The sequence below is a fragment of the Diadema antillarum genome, unplaced genomic scaffold (genome assembly GCF_040938485.1).
Source record: "Diadema antillarum isolate AM-2024a unplaced genomic scaffold, OU_Dant_1.0 seq00000822_RagTag, whole genome shotgun sequence".
Lineage (NCBI taxonomy): Eukaryota > Metazoa > Echinodermata > Echinoidea > Diadematoida > Diadematidae > Diadema > Diadema antillarum.
The window spans coordinates 1,075,526-1,096,464 of NW_027271699.1; the positions used below are offsets into that span (position 1 = coordinate 1,075,526).

Here is a 20,939-nt window from a genome sequence, read left to right on the forward strand (position 1 = left end):
TAAGAATTACCCACACGAGGTCCATTTGGAACAGTCTAACACACCAAAGGCAATAGTCAATAATGGTGTTTTGACTGTTGTGAAGGTACATTTGTACTGCATGTAGGTAATTATATGACTGTCCAAACAAAATGATGTGTATTATTTGTTTTATGAAATGAAGAAGCAGGTCCTTTTCATTTTAATAATCAATCCCACATATTACAGCTCTTGCATTTCTTCAGTCGAAAGAATGTCAACTGTGGGACTTTTAATTCCACAGCGGCCATTTTCATGAGTAAATAAAATGTTGAAATCTTGGCCTGTCACCACTGAGACTGGAAAGTGCTAATGACTGGTCATTGTACTTTACTTGTACTTAGGACCGGTCATAAGAAAAATTATGCATTAGACAAAATAAATGATGGTCATGTGAACTCTCTCAGCTAATCATTTGATTAGGATCTGCGTCATTGTTTTGTAATATAACATACTTTCTTGTAATCAGTAACAATTGAGGATGACTCCTATACACACTAGTGCTACATGGGATGATGGGAGGTCACCCCCTCACATTAAATTCAAATCAACTGTTTTTACCGTTTAGGAAAATCAACAGGAAAAGAACAACTTCATTGTTTAGCAAGCAGTATGTTTTGCTGTTTAAAAAGTGTTTGGAGCTGTTATTTAAAGGTACATTTATTTGTTGCATGTTTGAGAGATTTTTGTTATTGACTGAAGTTAATGCTGATAAAAAAATTGAGAAATACAAAGTCGAAGCTGTCATAGTATTGGCCTTCCTCTCTTTTGTGTTGCCGTTATTGTCGCTGAAGGGCCTTCTCTTCATATTAAAGAAAAATTGAAGAAAGAAAGGAATGTTATTATTAAGTTATCACTGTTGGATTATTCTCTAGATGCCTGGAGATCATCATCCGAGAGAAGGCCCAGAAGCTCAAGAGAACGCTGCATGACATCACCACCCTGGAGCGGGCCTATAACTCTGCCTCAATGCATCTCTCTGACCTACGCAAGTCTGTGGTGAGTAGGATGCCAAAGTTGTACTCTCCTTTGATTGTAGATGTTTGTCAATGGACATGAGACTTCTGCTTAGCAGTGAGTGGTCTTGTACAAGTTATGACTGTGGCTGATGACCCTGCGTTCAGTATTGCTCAAGAGTTGTTGATGGTTTTGGTTTTGTTCATGTGTGCTCATGTATGTGGTTTTCAACATTAATGCTGTGATGACGACACCTCAGCTCATTTGGATGTAGTCTTTGCTTCAAATGTTAGATATGGCCTAAGTGTGCATTTGTGTTTCTGTGTCAGTTTGTATGTTGTTTTCTCTGCCTAGTAGTTTTGGTTGGTAGTGTGTCTACCTTTACAGTTCAGAGGACTGTGGGTTTGATGACCTGCGAGTCCAGCAAAGCACTGGTCATGCTTTATCATGCCATCCCTTCTGGTGTACAGTGTATGTAGGCGAAACCGTCTGTCCGTCAGATAGGACAAAACAAAAAAAATGGAGGTCCCTTGTGTGAGAGAGTCACAACTCACACTTGTGCAAAATTCCTCTACTTCTCCTATCCCAAGGTCTGGTATGTAGCCCAAATACATCAAGGCCCTGTGTGTGAACAAGTCACACCTGCACCTCACACGCATTTAAAATTTCTACCTCACTTTTAGTATAAAGGCTAGGATGATTTTATGGGTTACAGCTCGTTATTCCGAAGGTTCGTAATTCCGAAGGCTCTTTATTCCTAAGATTCGTTATTCCGAAGGTTCATTGTTCGGAATTTCATTTTCGGATTAACCAATCTTCGGAATAACGAACCTTTGGAATAACGCCACAAATTTTTGGATTAACGAACCCTTTTTCATTTTCGGATTAACGAACCTCTACTTAGGTATAGGGAATTTGTGTGTTTCGGATTAACGACCCTTCGGAATAACAAACCTTCGGAATAGCGAACCTTCGGAATAACGAAAAGCACCCGATTTTATGTACACAATGAAGCGACCTGTCACTACAGGACCTTTGAAGAACAACAGGCAAATGATACCAGCCAGCCTTCCCCTTGTGATTCATCCCAGGTGACTGGCAGTGGTCAGTAACTGATATCAAACGGACACATCACAACATTTGAAAGAAGAAGATGTGTTCTTGTTGTAACATGTTTCCTCCTTCCTGGAAGGAAGTGGGAATCACTGAATTACCAAATCATTCGTCATTGCTGCTTATTTTTTTTTTTAAATATTAAAGAAAAGCAAAGAGGTGAATTACTGAAGATGTTGTAGATCTAATGACAATTTTATATTTCAAAATGTCTTTCAAAAGATACCAATTTGTTTGTGTGTGTGTGTGTGTGTGTGTGTGTATTTGTTTTCTTCTATGCCATTGAAGCAAGGTGTAGATCCTTGTCCTATTAAAGTAGACTTGTACATGAAACCATAGGGGCATAGCTTCATTTGCACCAGTAAAAACTTCCAAGAAATTGATATCAATATACAGGCATAAGCATGATGTCTGAACTAAATTTTGTTGCGTTTACTGCAGCTGCAGCTGTTACCTATGGACCAAAAATTTACTAACGACAGAAAAGAAGACTGAGAAAGTAAAGATACCATGATTATGTGGCTCCAAATTTAACATCAGTCCATGCTTCCAACTTTCATTTAGGCCTTTTGGCATCTACTTTATGATAATATTGAGATAGATAAAACAAACAAACACAGCAAGCGTTAAAGGGATAGTATAGTATTGGTTGAGGTGAGGATTCAGGCTGTAACTTTTTGCGAGATACTTACAATCCACCTTATCAAATGTTAGAGAGCATACAATTCTGAGAGGAATTCAAAGTTCATTTGATGAAAATCAGTTTTGAAATGGCTGAGATATCCAAAAACAAAGTAAAACAAAGTGATCCTAATTCCTAATAAAAGTGGGTCCCGCCTTTTATTAGGATTTTTTAAGAGGCTGATTCCGCCCATCTTAAAGAACATGGAGACTTCAACTTGTCATATATTTCTGATGCATTAATATTTTTTTAAGGTTTAAAACACATTTTCTTTGTTTATATGACATATTTGATTACCACCATTACCAGTTACTGTACCCGTTTCATGGGTATCCATTTCTGAAAATGTGCCATGAAAACTTGGCTCATTCTGATTTGACACTGTAATTGATATGTCATAACAAAGCAGTCATAAATGGCATAAGGATATTATTCTTTAAGCAAAGACTATCAGCATTTTTACAAGCAAATGTGATATGGCATGCAACACTGTACTGTATACGCCACATATTTTGCAAGGTTTTTATTTTCGTGAATTTTGTGAGTCAGGTGCTATTCACAAATATAGCGACACATGAAAATATTTACTCTGATCCCGACATGAATGCGATGTGCATGTGTACATTTCACCATTTATTAGTGTACTCCATGCTCCATGTGAATTTTACCATTTGTGAAATTGTCAGGAAGTCCCTATTCGCAAAAAAAAATAAATAAATAAATAAAATAAGATTTAACAAAAAATAGTGAAATTAGACTCACTAGATATATGGTATATACAGTACTGGAATGCCTGAATGTTTGTATAGATGAGGAGCCCTTCCTTTGACAAATACATGTATGCTCATACAGCTGTAGTCACACGCGTACACATGCTTTGAAAAGGAAACAGAAAGCAGGGAATGAAAGACAAGGATGGTTAACCACATTTTTGTGAATAACAGATCATATATAAATATTTATCTGTAGATAAAAAAGTAAAAGAATAACAAACAATGTTTGCTTGTGAGCCTACAGTGTAACAAACTTCTTCCAATGCAATTCATAGTGCAGTTAGGTGTCAGCCACATTGTTGCGTGGAAAATGGAACTACTTTGATAGCATATACACAAATCTTCAACTGAGAACCAGCAGGGTACATTGCATTCTAAGATTTGAGGGTAAATAAAAATGAAACAATAAATTTTCATGAAATAAAAAATTTAAACAAAAGTGGGTAGATTTATAAGCATTATTCCAAATGTAGGGTAAAATTGTGGTTTTAATTTGTAACATTTTACAGAAAATGAAAATGATATAAAATTGACACGAAAATGTAGTAGAGATTGAGCTACAGGTATTGTATACAACATGATACCAATTACTCAAAACTCCCCAAAATTGCACTAGAGCCCTTCTAGTTCTCAGCTGAGGATATGCAGTGCCTGGACTACTGCCTGAAGTGTACACATGCTAAGTTCAAGAATGTGTACTTTATCTGTTGTTTCACTTGTGAGTCATTAGCCGGGTTCACACGTACACCAATTAGCGGGATACAAATCTCGAGATTTGCATCGCGATCGTCATCCCGAGTTTTTTGCACGTGTGGACAGAAAAAACCCGAAAATTAGCGGGATAAGCATCGCGATGCTAATCCCAAGAAATCTTGCGCTGGTTCGCCAATTAGCGGGATAATTGGCCCCGCGCTGGTACGTGTGAACGGTCGGGATTACAATCTCGAGTTTTTACATCCCATCATGCAATGCGCACATCACAACAGCGAGGCCTCTGCGAAGAGGTCCTTCACCTCTTTGGAGCACAACAACAACAGCGCGCGAACCACACCACTGACGCGTAAAAGACAATAGACAAAGGTAAGTACGCGCAAGCAGTGATAGAGAAGGGCGCTGTGTGACCCAGTTTGCAGGCTTTGTTGTTGTCTCTATCGGCAATTAGCGGGATAATTCGGTACGTGTGGACGCTCGCCAAATTAGCGGGATACCGATCGCGATCGCCATCCCGCTAATTTGGTACGTGTGGACGCTCGCCAAAAAACTCGGGATGAGCATCGCGATCGTCATCCCGCTAATTTGTACGTGTGAACCCGGCTATTGGCAGGAAATATCAACTGATCTCAGTTTTGTCTTTCGCGTGTTGAGGGTGAGAGAGATCATAGATTTTGAAGGGTCGGAGATGCAAAATGTCTCACTGTGGCTAGGCCTAGTCTCATGATGGGTTGATGAGCAGAACAGTGAAAATTTGATCAAAATCAGACAAAGATTAAGAAAGTTATGAAATTGTGAAGTTTTGCTAATTTTCACAAAGCACAACTCGAAAAACCAATATATGTAAACAAGTGAGTTGATGATGTCATCATCTCATGACTTGCCGTATACTAGTACACAAAATCTTCCATTTCCATTTTTTTTTTTTTTTCAAATGCAATTGTGCCCAAGTCTAACATCCTGTTGTGGTTGTATATCTAACTGATTATCATTTTGAAGTTAATCAGCCAGGATAGCATTTTGTTGTACACGTTTTATTGCAGAAAAAAAAAATGAATTTTCGACAGTTTTTGTTCACGATCAGTGGAAAAATTTGAGGCAATGACATCATCAGCTCCCCATTTGCATATTCATATCAACTGTTCAAGAACTGTTCAGCAAAAATTAGCAAAGCTTCACAATTCCTTAGCTTCTCTAATTTCTGTCTGATTTTAATGAAATTTTCATTGTTGTGCTTATAGATTTTTACTCTTTTGTTTTCAGACTAACTTTCATCTGGTCTGGAGTTCCCCTTGAACTTGTTTCTGTTTTAGCCTGTCATGCCCACTGTGAATTTCATCGCAGAAATAATTGCAGAAATAACCATCTTGTCAGCATTAAACTGTCATCTCTAAATTTTGTTGCACTTCTCATATTGGAGAATGATAAGATGGAGTTGGTTTAATTATTGAAACCTGCACAAGATCAGAAATATAAAACTTACCAAAATTTCCCATTTAATTGATTACATGTAGCTTCTATTAATCTATTAATGTGATGCAAATTTGAGAATCAGTTCCAAATTTTGCAAGTTAATGACTTTTGATAATCATTGTGACTGAAATAACAATTATGATTATACGAAGAACAAATGAAAGACAATGAAAGAGATTTTTAGAGATTTGTATCAGGACAATTATACCCTGTGCTAAATACTGGTTAATGATAGGGTTATAGTAAAGATTAGGGTAAGTGTTAGGGTTGTGGTCAGGGAAGGATCTGGGGTAATTGTCATAGAACCTTCTTTTTGATCTACCTGTAATATGACAAACAAACAATGAATAGTCAAAATTCTAAATAACAAAGCACACCACCAAACCACAGAAATGGGACTTGATGACTTATTTTCCTTGATATTTGGGGTTGCATAGAATACTGTATATGCCATATATTTCTCTAGGTTTTTATTTTTTGCGGATTTTGTGAGTCAGACCCTTGCTATTTGTGAATTCAACTATTCATGAAGTTAACAACACGTGAAAATATTTGCTCTGATTCCAACATATATGTGATGTGCATGCAAACGTTTAGCTCCGTTCATTACTGTATTCCACGATCACAAATTTACCCACTCGCAAACTTGTCGGGAAATCCCAGTTCGCAAATAATTAGACTCGCTGAATGTATGACATTTGCAGTATAGGATCGGGCCATGACAGCTTCAATGGAGTAGATGTTTACTGACATCATGGTGTATCCTTATGCAGGTCTTGCAAGTATAAAATGCAACACGTAGACATGATGGGACGTGTCAACTTTCAGAGCGGTCACATGATACCATCAGATCACCCCTCTTGTACTTTTCATTTCAAGTTGTTGGCTCATTAGATGTCTCTTTTTACAGTGGTACAACAAAATCGTGCGGTGATTATGTCAAAATATTGCTCCAGACACACACCTTTGCAAGCAGTGCAGACATACTGTATGACCATCATAATGATTGTGTTAGCATATATCCTCCTGAGTTTAGAGATTAGTCCACATCTCTACTTTTATTTTATCCACCTCAAAAATATCAAAGCAATTTTTTGGTGAAAAAATCTGTTTTTGTTGATAGTCATGCAATGCTAGTTATCTAGCTCTTGAGGTATAGCAGAAATTAGATTAGAAGTTCCTAGTCAGACCAAAGTGACTTTTTTTTCCTGCATAGAGATGTTGAGCTTTTAAATCGTCCAATCAGTGGACACTTTCATGATGTGTTATGCACAGGGTAGCATCAAAGTACACTGTGTATTTTTTTTTCTTTTGATTTCATTCTATGACGAAATGTGATGGCTAGATTTAACTCATACCTACACTCAAGGTTGACCATGGTAGTTGGTTCCTGTTGATCAAACTTCCTACCAAATCAGCTTCTGTCAGACAAGTACCTGCAGTGACCTGGTACAGAGATAAACCGATTGTTCCCCCCCCCCCCAAAAAAAAAAAAAAAAAAAAGAAGATAGAGAAAAGAAACAGAAACATGGACCAACAGCTTCTATTCACAGACATTTCTTTTGTTTAGTCATACTATTTGGCAAGTGGTAAAGCGATAGCCCCGAGCAAAACCGTGAGATGGTATTGCTTTGTTACCAGTAATCATTTCTGGAATCCTCTTCTCACTGAATGAGGCAAAGATGGGATCAGTGGAAGTATCAGATATCACCTTTTTTTTTTCTTTTTTCCCAGTGTCTTTGTATGAGACATCTTCCGTTCACCTGATGACACAAGCCATCCCATTTCCGAGCAAGATGTTTGTATGTGAAATTTAATCTTTGTGCGGCTGTGACATCATTTGTTTGGCTTTGGTTTGAGATCCGAATGCTTTCATGGCAAGGACCACTTTTCCCTGCATTCCTAGTTTCTTTACTGTGACATATACATCATATGTGACCCAGCATCACAAAACAAACAGAAAGTCGCCAGACGAGAAATTTTAGTTAAGAGCGTATTCTGAAATATGTAACTGAGATATATAACTCAAATCAAATGGACTCTCCTAACCTATCTAAATATTGGAAAGAAAGCACACACTCAGGAAAAGTGTGAACAGAGAAAAGAGGCTCTGAAGTGCAGTGTCTATCCAAGCGCTTTTGATCTTTACCAAGCCATGCTGGCTGTGCGATGAATGGGACAAAAAAACAGGATGTAAACCACCAGAGTAACAATGAAGGGATTGTCAGATTAAACTGAAATTGAATATGCCTTATTAACCCGTTGAGGACGGTTTGATTTTGCTACAACACGCATTTCCCATAGACACCTGCCCGAGTATACTCGGGACTCGTCCTCAACGGGTTAACACATTCTGTCCATAATCAATGCCAACTTTCAAAGCAGTAGCATCATCCTTTCAAAAGTTATTAGAGTTGAATGTGAAGAGTGTGCACAAGGTTTGTAAGAAATGAAAAGGACATTATAAAGACACACCTAATCACGCTATTCTACCAAAAAAATGTTCGACATAAACTGCTATAAAAACACACTTTCCTGCCCGTTTTATGATCCAAAATTTTAGCATGATGTAGAAGAAGACTTGCTCTTTCAGAAAACATGAAAAAGTCAGATCGGCTAGGTTGACCCATTTCACCTATTTTCAGTCCTCACACAAAATCAGTGTGTGCGACTTTATGTTCGTTTTGTGATGCACGGTCACATAGAATGTATATATCGTTATATGTTACAAACAATAGATTTTCCATCTCACTGTAACAACCTTGGGCAAAAATTGTGGTATCTCATTGAGAAACTAACATGGATTAACCTATTGAGGATGGTTTGATTTTGCTACAACACGCATTTCCCATAGACACCTGCCCCAGTATGCTCAGGACTCATCGCTGCATAGAAAGACGAGCCCTTATGAGTAAAATTTTCAAAATGGCTAGGGAAAATTTCTCACAACTTTGATAACTAGGCTATGTTTGTTAAAGAGAGAGAGAGAGAGAGAGAGAGAGAGAGAGAGAGAGAGAGAAATCAACACCAGTGCTCTGTCAATTGATACTGCAAAATATCTTGCATCCTTTGTGAAATACTAGAAATCTGAATAGCACTGTGTACCAGTGCTCGAAGCTGTTCCGTATCCAACCAGCCGAATTCCTTCTGCGTACTTGTTGGGTAGTGGCATTCAGTTCACAGGATGTTTGTGTCAGAGTGCCGAATCGCTGTCATCCTAGACATTGTCTACTATTTCCTGACCATAATTTGCCATGTCAGACTGAAGGAAGAAACACGGTGCAAGAGTCCCAAACCACAGTGAATGCAGCCACGTGAAAAAAACACCAAAAACGAACAAACAAAAATGGGGGGTTTTGTGGTCGTTCTCGATCACATTTCTCACCTGTGGCACGATGCAGAAGCTGGCAAACTCGGAACAATGATCCTCGTCATTTGCAAAGAGAAAGTCTGCTCATAACTAAATAAGGAGAGTAGGCGGTGAAATGATTTGTCAACTTCCCCTTGAAAGCGAAACCATGAAATAGAGGGTGATGATGATATTCCTTTGAACAAATGAGAAATGCACCTCAATGTCAACATAAAACCTCTTACTTGTTTGGATAACTTTAATCATTCACTTGCAATCACTACTTCTAAGAGAGTCTTGGAAAACTTTCACGCCTCCTCTCTGTCACTGACCTATTATCTGAACTCTGCACTGAGTTTCACTACAACACAAACAGTGGATTATACCAGAAATTTTTTGAAGAGGGCATTTCTGTGGCATTTAAAGTTTTTGTAATTATATATGCATGAATAGATAGATAGATACATTGTAGAACGATAGATAAATAGATACATTGTAGATAGATAGATAGATAGATAGACAGACAGATAGATAGATAGGTAGGTAGATAGATGGATGGATAGATGCATACATGATTCATACATGATTATCTTACATTTCATGTCATGCTTGTGACTTTAAAATGAAATTATATGTATTGAGTGAAGTTAATCTTACCTAATTTGTGCACAAACATATGGTACAGCATGCAAAATTAAACATTGACAAACACATTCTTATCTTTGAATGATAGTGTAAGAATATTAAAAGACAAACGAAGGATGCAAGGTATACACACTCACATATAGACAGCAATAAACTATCAATAACACACAGAACTATTTAAGCATTGTAAGGGGAGGGGTGTTTATAAACTTGTACAATGTTTTTTTTTTTTGTGAGGACTCTGACAAATATCTAAATCCTGCAAATTAAGTGCTGTTGTGAATTTTTAAAGATGTACATCATATTTGAGCAAATCCATATCTGCCCTCATTTCTGAGTAACTGAAAAATGTAACAATTGCCATGTTAGAAACTATGAGAACAGCCTATCAGTGTGTGGTCATTGTCCAGGCATGCGTGAGATCTAGCAGTTACAGCCAGTTGGAAGTATCCAGCATTATAGTTTGTTTGGGGTTTTTTCTGTGTGTGAATTGTTGCCCACAATATGATGACCATTAATATTGTATTCAGAGCAACAAAAGTGATTTGTTGTTTAAGATTTTCTTATATTCCCTGAAAAAAAAAGGAATTTTGATACTTTGTATAGCTGCCAACTTGTTTGTTTGTATGATAATATTTTTTGTTCATCATCTGAAAATCTAGACAAAAAAATTATCATTTTTAAAGAAATTTGATCGAGTATAACTGACGCATGCATTTATACCAATATTCAACAAAAGTATGTCTTTTTCTTATACTCTTTTAGACCAATCTGTTGCTTGTTTCTGTTCTTGCTTTTTATTTATTTTGAGTGATTGGTTTTCCCGTTAATATTCATTATATATGCATCAGTTATTTCATTTATACAGATGCATCAGTATCTTGATAGCAGTGGTGGCCTGGTGGCCCTGGACCACTAAAAATTGATGGCCTGATCAGGGAACTATAATTCAAAATGGATCGTTATGTTTCTGTTTATTTCAGGCCATGTGCTACATTTCCTTTTCGGGCCTCCAAGATTTCAGATTTAAAGATTTTTGTGGCCTGAATGGGCCACCACTGAGAAAAAACGTTATTGTCAAGCCCTGATCATATATATTATGTACTTAATTTACTGAGACAGCACGCTATTAGATTACCGTCCTTGTACCAGTATTAGTAAACAGTCAGTGTGTGTGTGTGTAACAAACAAAAGATGAGGATTCACAATACCACCAAGAATGCAACCAGCAGACAATCTGTAATTTCCTTGTTAGCACTTGGTCATTAGCAAGTCTGTGGCAGTGTGGATTGAATTGATGTAGAAGCAACAGGTTTAGGGTAACATGACTGATGGCTTAGATACAACGCATATTATATTCTTATAATATGCGTTTTCACAGTATTTATCTACACACACACTCACACACATGCGTGCGCTTTCAACATGTTCACATTCCACGTCTTTTTTTTTTAATATGTGTGTATGTTTGCGATGTGATGTGTAGTATGCGGTGTTTTGTTAATGAAAGCAGACAACTGGTAAAGTGCAGTATTAACGATCATGCATAATTTAGTCAATGTGTTAATAATAGCTTTCTGGGCATGTTTTTTCTTTTTTTAGCATTTCCATCCACTGGTGCAATCAGTTTTTATTACTAAGTTAAATATCAAAAATGGAGTAATTTTTTCATCAATGTTGCATTTGACTGTTGGCACTCTTGGAAAATTCTGAGAAACACCTTTATTTCATTATATGTATTAAATATGCTAAATTTTTTTTTTTTTTTTTTTTTTTTTTTTGGTGGTATAAATCAAGAGAATCCCCTGTCACATGTTAGCCCATTGTGTGACGTCATTCGTTTGATTTACAGTATGTATCAAATGATGCACAATGCCCATAAGCATGAGTCATTGTTTCAGGCATCACACGTGTTTGTTTGTCCAGTGAGAGATCATCCATAATGGATTGCAAATTACAGCTTCCATATTACCAAGTCAAATAGATGGGCGGAAAAAAAAATGTGTTTGTGTTTAGACACACACACAGGTTTGTGTTGGTTTTCTTAAACACACACAAACATATATCTATATCCATCTATAGAATGTATGAATATACACTGTATACATATATATATATGTATATATATATATATACATATACATATAGTATTTATCTATTCATATCTCTACAAGCACATATACATTTGCGCATATGAAAAGTAAAAGAACCCTTAAAAAAAAAGAAGAAAGAAATGGCCATTATTTGTTTTATATTTTTTGTATGAATTGTTGCGATGTACTAAATGACAGCTATTGATGGAAATGAGATGATGACATAGAGATTTTATACCAATCAGTATGATACCATATTTATTTATGTCAGTGGGTTTTTTATTTTGATCGAAGGACATCCTGGAAAATGAAGTATTACACATATCCTGGATGGTCTGATATAGAGGATGATTATGCCCTGCTTCTATATTGTTGGTTTTTTTTTCCAAATAAGGGTTAAGAATCTGATATATTTTGCCCATATTGATTTCCCCTACTTTTATGTTTTGTGTGCTTTTTCTTTTGATCTCCCTTTTCAGGAAAAGTTGCAGTGAAATTCAACCCACTCATTATTGACAAATTGTTGATTTCTATAGGCTTTTATTGAAAATGAATTTTCTGTAATGTTTTTAACACTTAAAATGAAGGCATTTGGTAGGATCAAAGATGGGAATGTTGTAATGATTATCTGATAAATTCACCTTTGTTCACTATGTGTGTGTGTGTGTGTGTGTGTGTGTGTGTGTTAAAGAAAATGCATTCTTGTGTCCTTTTGTTTATTTTGCAGAATAATGTGTAAGTGGCCTTAAAGTGTTGGACAGATCGCATAAAATGTGATGACAAAATGTATTTGAAATTGCCGCATGACCTTGTAATTAAGTAGATATGGATTAGAGAGGATTGATCCCCAGAATGGGGGAGGGGAGGGGAGTGGAGGGGACCTACAACCATTATTAAAAACCTCCCAACTTTCTCTCCTCCCTCACCCTTTCCTTCCCTATACTCCACTCACCTCCTCTTCCCCCCTCCTCTGCTCACACAGGACCCTCCCTTCTTTTCTTTTCGTTTGGCGCAATGTGGTACAATTCTGTGCCAGTGTTGTGTCAGAGTGGTGGTAGAGAGATTTGGAGGTGGACTTGTGCCGTGCTAGAAACATGGAACACACTTTCTGTGGGTATTCAGATGGCACAACGAAGCTGCCAGCCCACAATTGGGTGATGGTATTAGCAGGAAGAGGAAGTGTGGGTGATAGGATAGCCTGTGCCGACCCTGCTAGACAGAGTGGGTATTCAAAACGTACATTGTACCTGTGAGAGTGGTATAGGTCCAGTTGATCATGTGACTTCGCTCCCGCGGAAGGATGTGTTACGCAGGAGATGGGAAGTGATAAGTGTTGTGGGACAAGGTGATGTATGCCTGTACATTTTTGTTGTTGTTATTTTTTCTGTGGAGCTGTGGTAGAAACGGGAGAAGTGTGACTCCTCTTCATGTGGGAGGGTAACACTCGACTCGGCAGCCAGTCCAGGCTTGTGTTGGTTTCAGGCGAAGTGGTTTCACTGTCCATCCATGTTATATAAGTGATCTCGTTGATCTCTCTCATCAAGCGAGCTTTGCTGCCGGTAGCATGGCATGGTGTCAAATTCTCGCCATTGGTGTCTGAAACGTTTTATACGGAGCAGTGATTTGTGTGGCAGAGGACGAGTTAAAAGTCCATCCATGCTGCAGTGTCTCTCGTCACAGTCGAAGCCTGTCTCTGTGGGGGAAACCCTGGAATGACATAATGTGAATATTAGCGGCTCACTTTCATCACCCCGCTTTGCCAGTGTGAAACATTTCTATCAGAAAAGGACTGAGGTCAGGTGGAGTCAAGCAGACAAGTCAAAATGTTGCCAAGAGTCGCTCTCGGCAGTCTCCATGTGCAGTCGTGACACCCGGTGGTCAGAAAACGTGTGTGTTGCTGTGTATTGTGTGTGAGTGCGTCATCTTGTGCAATACGTGGGATCGCATCCCAGTTCTGCTGTTACCATGGGAACGAGCCAGAGCAAGAAGGCCAAGAAAGCCGCCAAGAAGGCAGCCGAAAATGCCAACGACAAGGCAGACCAGCAGATCGACGAAACGACCAAAGGGATTACGGAAGACGTTACCACTAAAACTGTCAAGGAGAATGGTAGCAAAGAGACCCATGAAATGGCCAATAACAAAGCCAGTGACCATGCCAATGACCATTCTAGTGACCAAACTAAAGACAGAGTCAATGAGAAGGCCAACCACAAGGCCAATCATAAGGCAAACTACACCAATCACAATGCCAAGATGGGCAAGAAGTGCAAAAAGAAACGCCGGCAGCAAACTAAACACCCCTCTGTTTCTCCCATGCACACTGCGCAGATGAAGGCGAGCTCCGAGTCGGCCGAGCCCGCGGCGGACGACACGACGCCTCACAGTGTGGAGACGTCGGAGGGAAGTCAGGAACTTGAGAGTGTCCTCACGGAGCAGATCAGGACGCTAGAGAGAGAAAAGTGAGTACAATCATCGTTTTTCTTTTATAAATACAAAAATACATATTTGTTACTCTCGTACTTTAATCCTGAGCTGTAAATGTACAGCAGTATGATTTGTAACATGTAACAGATCTATGTGTTAAGTAAACACTTAAACTTGTGTATGTTGGTACAGGCAGCATGTTCTTGTGTTATTTTCTATTGCAGAATCCATGGAACTCAATTTCCTGATAGATACATGTAGATTTCCCCCGAGTAAATGTGGGAATTTCATTTCACCCAGAGCTGGGAATTCTTACAATGCAGGATGCACATGACATACGTGAAAAATCCCCTTTTCATATAGCAAATTTTCTTCATACCAAACAAACAAACAAGCAAGCAAACAAACAAACAAACAAACAAAACAAGCAAAAAAAAAAAAGAACAAACCAAGCAAACCCATATTCATCTTATTGTATCATACACATGTACATAAACATGTACATTTGTACTTATATTTTGCATGCGTATATAAACACGTAATGATACGTTCATACACACATTAACACAAACATACATATGTACATAGATATACATAAAACACATACTGTATGTACACACGCATTGCATATATATATATTGTATGACATAGGATGAACCAAAAATATAAATATGCAATATATACTATACAGAATATACATAATATCATGGTGTTTAATATATATAGAATGGGCATCAAGCCACATCGACCTTAAAAAGAATCCCCCGCTAAAAATACCTGTGTGGCCTCCCAGGTTTAATTCGTCGACCAGTTTCTGATACAGCACACGTAGGCCAGATGTTGATCACGCATTATTAAAGCAGCCAAGTTTCAAGAAGCTGAGTAAAAACATTACACAGGATCATAATTTACAAGTGGACCTAAACATATAGAGTGACGGAAATGATATCCATGAGAATTTCATCTATGAACTTTATCATACTGCAATATGATACATGTGTGTGCCTATGTGCAGTACAGTTTCTTTCCTTTCTGTATGATGAAGTGGTGTGTAAATGGATCTGCTCTAATGCAAAATGGCTGCCTTATGTCTGTACAGAAAGGTCACCTCTCTCACTATGGAGAAACAATGAGCAGTCACTGTTTATTGTTTCTTCAGAGTGGCTTTTCTGAACAGATTGATCATATGTTTACAATATCCATTTGGATTACAGCTGTATTTATTCATTTTATTAATTTAGATGCAGTCCTCTGTAAGAGGATGATTACTCAGGAATTTTAAAAAATACACACCATTAGATGCTCAAAAAATTGAATAACTTTAGAATAAAATAGTGATTACATTGGTATATGCTTAAAAGAAGAATCCTCCAATGGAGAATGCAGATTAAAATGCTTTCAAAAGGTTGACAGTTCTACCGTTCAGGCATGCTTTGTACTGTATTATACATGGAGAGTAACAGGAACACTACTGTCCTAATATTGCATTATAATCATAACCATAGATAAGCTCCAATAATACTTGAAATGCAGGAGGGTAGCCGTGCAACATGTGGATGGTAAACAGAATGACCCAAATGATTTTCAACCCTTTTCAGGACACGAGGAAATCCCGCACAAATCCCTGGATTTGGCTGGCACAACCTCCTCCCATGCACTTTTTGAAGGGGGTTACATCACTACAGTCCACTGAGTCCAGTCATATTGGCTGCATTCCTCTGCAGCTCCACAAACTGTGCTGCCCACAATGTCATATGTTTACTTGGCCACAATAATGCATTTACAATCCCATCATCTAGATTAATAGGTGCAGACAGTCAAGTCGAGCAAGCCTGTCAAAGAGAATCCCAATTCGCTCTTGACCGTAGAGTCTAAAATTCATTCTAATCACAAATTGTTGTTAGAATTTACAATACCTATTCACATCTGGTAGAATTCTGTATTCTCTAGCCGACAATTCAGTGTATAAATCACGGAGTTGTGAAAAAAAAAAAGTCAATTCATTTTCTTGCCATCGTCATGAGGAAATCATTGAGGGATATGATAGACTATTTTTAACCAGGACAAGGTACAAAGTGCACTGATATGTGAGCCATTCGTAACACATGATTAAGGAATGTATATTGTATAGTGTATTAGGATCGTAATGATCGTATGATGTGATCGTAAATATTCTTTGCTAAATCAGTGAAAATTTATGAATAATAGATATGTTAAACAAGGTGGGCAATGAAAAGATAGACAAATGGATAACTAGCAATTCCATATGAGTGAATACATAATTAAATTGATTATAATTAGGAAGTATGTAGGCATGGAAATTCCATGGGACAAAAAAACAAAAGAAAACAAGGAAGGTGAGGAAGCTCATAATTTGCTATTGTTAACCTGGAATAACGTCAGATCCTGTGTTTGCAGTTTGCCATTGTGCAGAAAAATCAGTCATTGCAACAGAAATAAGAAACATTTAGACACACCATGTCAAATAGCATGAGAGACACACAGAGTAAAAGCCCAAATGATTTTGGTGCAATAAGCGCATAGACCCTTTGCACTTTCAAAGTCTGTACTATCAGCTGATTAAAAGTGTTCATCCACCGGGTATTTTATCTCATTGTTTTCAGACTGGTTATCTGTGACAACTTTTTTTTTTTTCTTCAATAGTTTTTGTATCGTATCCAGGGGTATGGGTAACTTTCCTGTCACCTTTTGCGGCCGTACAAACAAAATTCCGTAGGTCAAACCATTGGAAATCTAGGGCTTGGTATTGACTTTGTTGCTATGGAGACAAATTAGTATGGCTTGGGCCTTTCATAATTGGTGCTTGCTCACATGACTACTTAAATGTAAATGAAAACATCTCATCAACTTTTGATGCTTTATAGGACACCTGAAAGTGATGTCTGAAATGATGGCCTCATAGTTCATTTGATATTTTTATGGCTAGGAGAGCCATTGGTTTCATTTATTCTTCCTCTCCTTCTTTGTCTCCTTCTTCTCCTCTTCCTTTTTTTAAAATTCTTCATCCTTTCCCTCTTACTTATCCTTGTCTTCTTCATTTCATCTCTTCCTCCTCAGCTCTTTTCCTACTTTCTTCTCTTAAGTCTTAGTGTTATTCATGTTCTTCTTCCTAGTTCTTTTTCATGTTTTTCTTCATGTTCTTCTTCCTAGTTCTTTTTCATGTTTTCCTCCTTTTTTCTTGTACCCTTTCTCCTTCTTGTCTTCTTCTACCTAATTCTTATTCTTTTTTTTCTTGTCCTTCTTCATTTTCTCCATTTCTTTTCTTTGTTCTTTCTTTTTTTGTGATGTTTTTCTCTTTCTTTTCACTGTTCCTCTCCTCCTCTTCCTCTTCCACTTTATCTCTCTCCCTTATCAGTCATAGACTGTTGTCCTGTACACCCATCCTATCTTGTCTGCTATTCCAGTTATGACATCCAAAAGCTTGTTACCATTAACACAGAGTACTTTCGGAAAGGTTGAAGATATGCCTACGTATGCCTAATTCTGCACGACCAGCATGTTTTATATACATATACAATAAGCACATTCTTCTCTTTCCTGGTCTATATGCAAAGAGAGATCAGAGGACTGTAGGTGTTATTAGAGAAAGAGAAAGAGTCAGAGAAAGTGGCTGGCTGCAATATCCTCTAGCCATGTTATCATGTGTAAGCCTGTTTTCAGGATATCCTGTGATCATGGGTAAGCTTGTAAGTGCAATAACCAGTTCTACGGGGGTAGTTGTCAGTCGTGCTTGCCGCTTGGCAGAGTTCGGGGTGCATCAGTGACACTGTCAATCCGTTGTCAGTCTAGAATTTCTTTTTTAATCACACATACACTCTCTCTCTCTAGACCTGTTAATTTGCATGTGTTTGTAAAAAACTTATCTGAGGGATAATAGAATTAACTCGTTCACACTACATAGTTTGCCCCTGTTCACTGCTACTGACACAGATGCAAATATGGCAGTCAAACTAAACATCTATCCTTATAATAGCTACCATAAAAGTTGCAAAAGAAAGCATTGTGTATATTTGCCAGGAGGCAGATCATCTTTGAAAAGTGAATGATGCATTTTAATGTCAGGTTTAGAAATGACACACATATGAGTCATAATTATTGATCAATCTGGAATTGAAACAGATACATAATGTCCCTCTCTCTCTTTCTCTCTCTCTCTATTTCTCTGTAGATGTCTGCATGTCAATATGTATCTGTTTATGGATTGTGTATATATCCACCCATCTGTCCATCCACCTCCATGTAGCTCTATGTTTCTATCTGTCTATCTCTCTCTTGTTACATATCTATCTATCTATCTGTTTATCTATCTGTCTGTCTATCTGTCTATCTATCTGTCTATCTGTCTATCTATCTATCTATCTATCTATCTTTTTATCTATTCATCAGTCTATCTATACCTGTCTGTTTTCCAATCATACCCTCAAGAACTGGTTTTAGGGCGTATTTTGCCAGCAGTGTGGAGCACTATTAATAGTGTGTTAAGACTTTTATTACTCTTGAGTAGAAGTGTGGCTACAGATATTGATATTAATTGTTTCCACTAATTTTTCTCAGCTCTCTGACGTGGATACAGCGATGGTAATATACAGCTTGTGAAAGCAAAAATCGGGTTGAAAAATATGATGTGGTTGCATGCATTGTGAATGGTTGTCAGTTATCATTGCTAGTGGATGACACTACATTTTTATCACAGTGGGAATTAAAATTGTTTTGTTTGAGCTGAGTTTTGGACATACAATACCTCGCATGAGTCATTTTCTTTCCTTTTGTCAGATGTTCTTTTTATAAAAGGCAGTGAAATTTTTGAGTTAAAAAAAGTTCTCAGATTTTGGTATATGGTCAATGCTATGCTTTGTCTGCGGTCAATAGTCTTACATCAGTCCAGCATGTAATTGTATTGTAGTTCGCTTCAATATTAGACAATCAAATGTATGGTATGAATATTATATGCTTTGGTGGTGGCTGGTGTAAATGTAAAGCAATTACCCTATCTAATGAAGTATTTTATTTGATACTGAAGTCTCTAGAATACTGACCATTTCTTTTCTTTTAGTGCCTCAGTTTGTGATTTTAAGCAGCTGGATGGTGATCAAGGAAAACATTTTGATAGCCTCATGTTCAATTTTCTAATCAAATGGAAGATTTTACTTTCTGGGCCAGCGCTCTAATGTTTTGACACAGATGTTTATCAAAATTAAGCCTTTTTTTTTTTCCTTGGAAGTGGGCCACTTAATCCTATTTCATTCATTTTCTTTTCTTTTGCAGCCAAGATGAATGTTTGCTATGTGGGATACACTTGTAGCTCCATGAATGATTTTGTTTTCAGTAGAAAATGTAAAATGTGTTGCTTGTGCATGAGCAAATAGTAGAAGATAGAGTAGTATTGTATGACCTCACAAAATGTGCAATGATATTTGAGAGTCTCCATTCCATGGTGTCCATCACTGCAGGCATGACCTCACCGCCGACCTTCCGACCCTGAACGTTGGACCGGTGGCGAGCGAGGACGACAACTACAGCACGGGAGATGACCTCGACACGTGCAGCATGGATGATCTGGACTCGTGCGTTAACGAGGAGGCAGTAACATTTGACATGCCTGCGTCGCCCGCCAAACTGAACCACCTGAACAAGAACCGGGCCCCAAGGCAAAAGAAGCGGCCACCGGCCCGCTACTCCATGCTCCTTGGCCCGGACGAGGCCTTACCGGAGGGTGGACAGGAGGAGGTGGCGGCTCCTGCCCCCAACCAGCCGGCCGCCCAACCCGCCACCGAGCAGCCAGAAAAGATCAAGAAGAAACGGGGCTCCAAGGAGAAGAAGAAGAAAAAGGGAAAATACAACAAGAAAACTGATGCAAAACTAGATGATTCCACAGTAGAAGTATAAAACAGATGTTCCACCTTCACCAGACTCATCTTGTTTTTCTTTCTTTTCCTTTTTTCTCTCTGAAAGACAATTCAGCATATAGCAGGAGGTGTGATGATACAAATGAAAACCTAAGTGATGTTCGTGTAATGTACCAAAGTGAAAGTCACTCTGGTTTGTACGCAGCAAGAAATACTGCATCCCATCGCAGTCCCGTACAAAGTGGAAGGTTCAAAGTCCTGTTTGAATGCATTCTTGTCGGTAACAAAGACACAAAAACAAAACAGGGGATGCATAGCATTCAGCTGTTGTAGGTTGGGAGCAGAAGAAAAGCAGATGCGTGTATCTTGCTCATGTCAAGAAAAAACAAAAAAACCTGCCTATTACTGTAGGTCATTGCTCCCAGAAATGTCTGCGTAAGCGTTTCTCGTATGCAGAGAAGACTGCTAAAAATGAGCTATTTTGCAGAATTTGGATTGTCATAAGTTTACACAGTCTTCATCTCTACATGGTTGTCATTGTAAGTTTTACACCATTTACAAAGAGTCACAAACATGGCTTTCTTTGACATGCAATCCAATATTATCATATCTTCTTAAGTCCCTCCAGTTTGTTACATTTATATTCTTCTTACTGTGACATCATAATGTCTTAAGCTCTGCCCATTCAAGGCTTAGTAGGGGATATCAAATCTCAGTCATACAACTCACGTTAGTCACATTTCTTGTCATTACCAACTCACTATTTGAATCCAAATACAATATATACACCTACATATACATGAAGCTCTCAGCTTCTAATGCTAAAAAGATATT

The 20,939-nt window shown here is 37.9% G+C and overlaps 1 protein-coding gene across 1 annotated transcript in view; it reads left to right on the plus strand.

Annotated features, from left to right (window-relative positions):
- Positions 1-20,547, plus strand: part of LOC139739950 (unconventional myosin-IXb-like) — an 83,058-nt gene extending 62,511 nt beyond the window's left edge. Inside the window, 4 exon segments of the mRNA XM_071650549.1 lie at positions 894-1,021; positions 13,880-13,893; positions 14,149-14,273; positions 19,710-20,547. Coding sequence (XP_071506650.1) covers positions 894-1,021; positions 13,880-13,893; positions 14,149-14,273; positions 19,710-20,145 — 703 coding nt within the window. The 3' untranslated portion in view covers positions 20,146-20,547.
- The last annotated feature ends 392 nt before the right edge of the window (positions 20,548-20,939 follow it).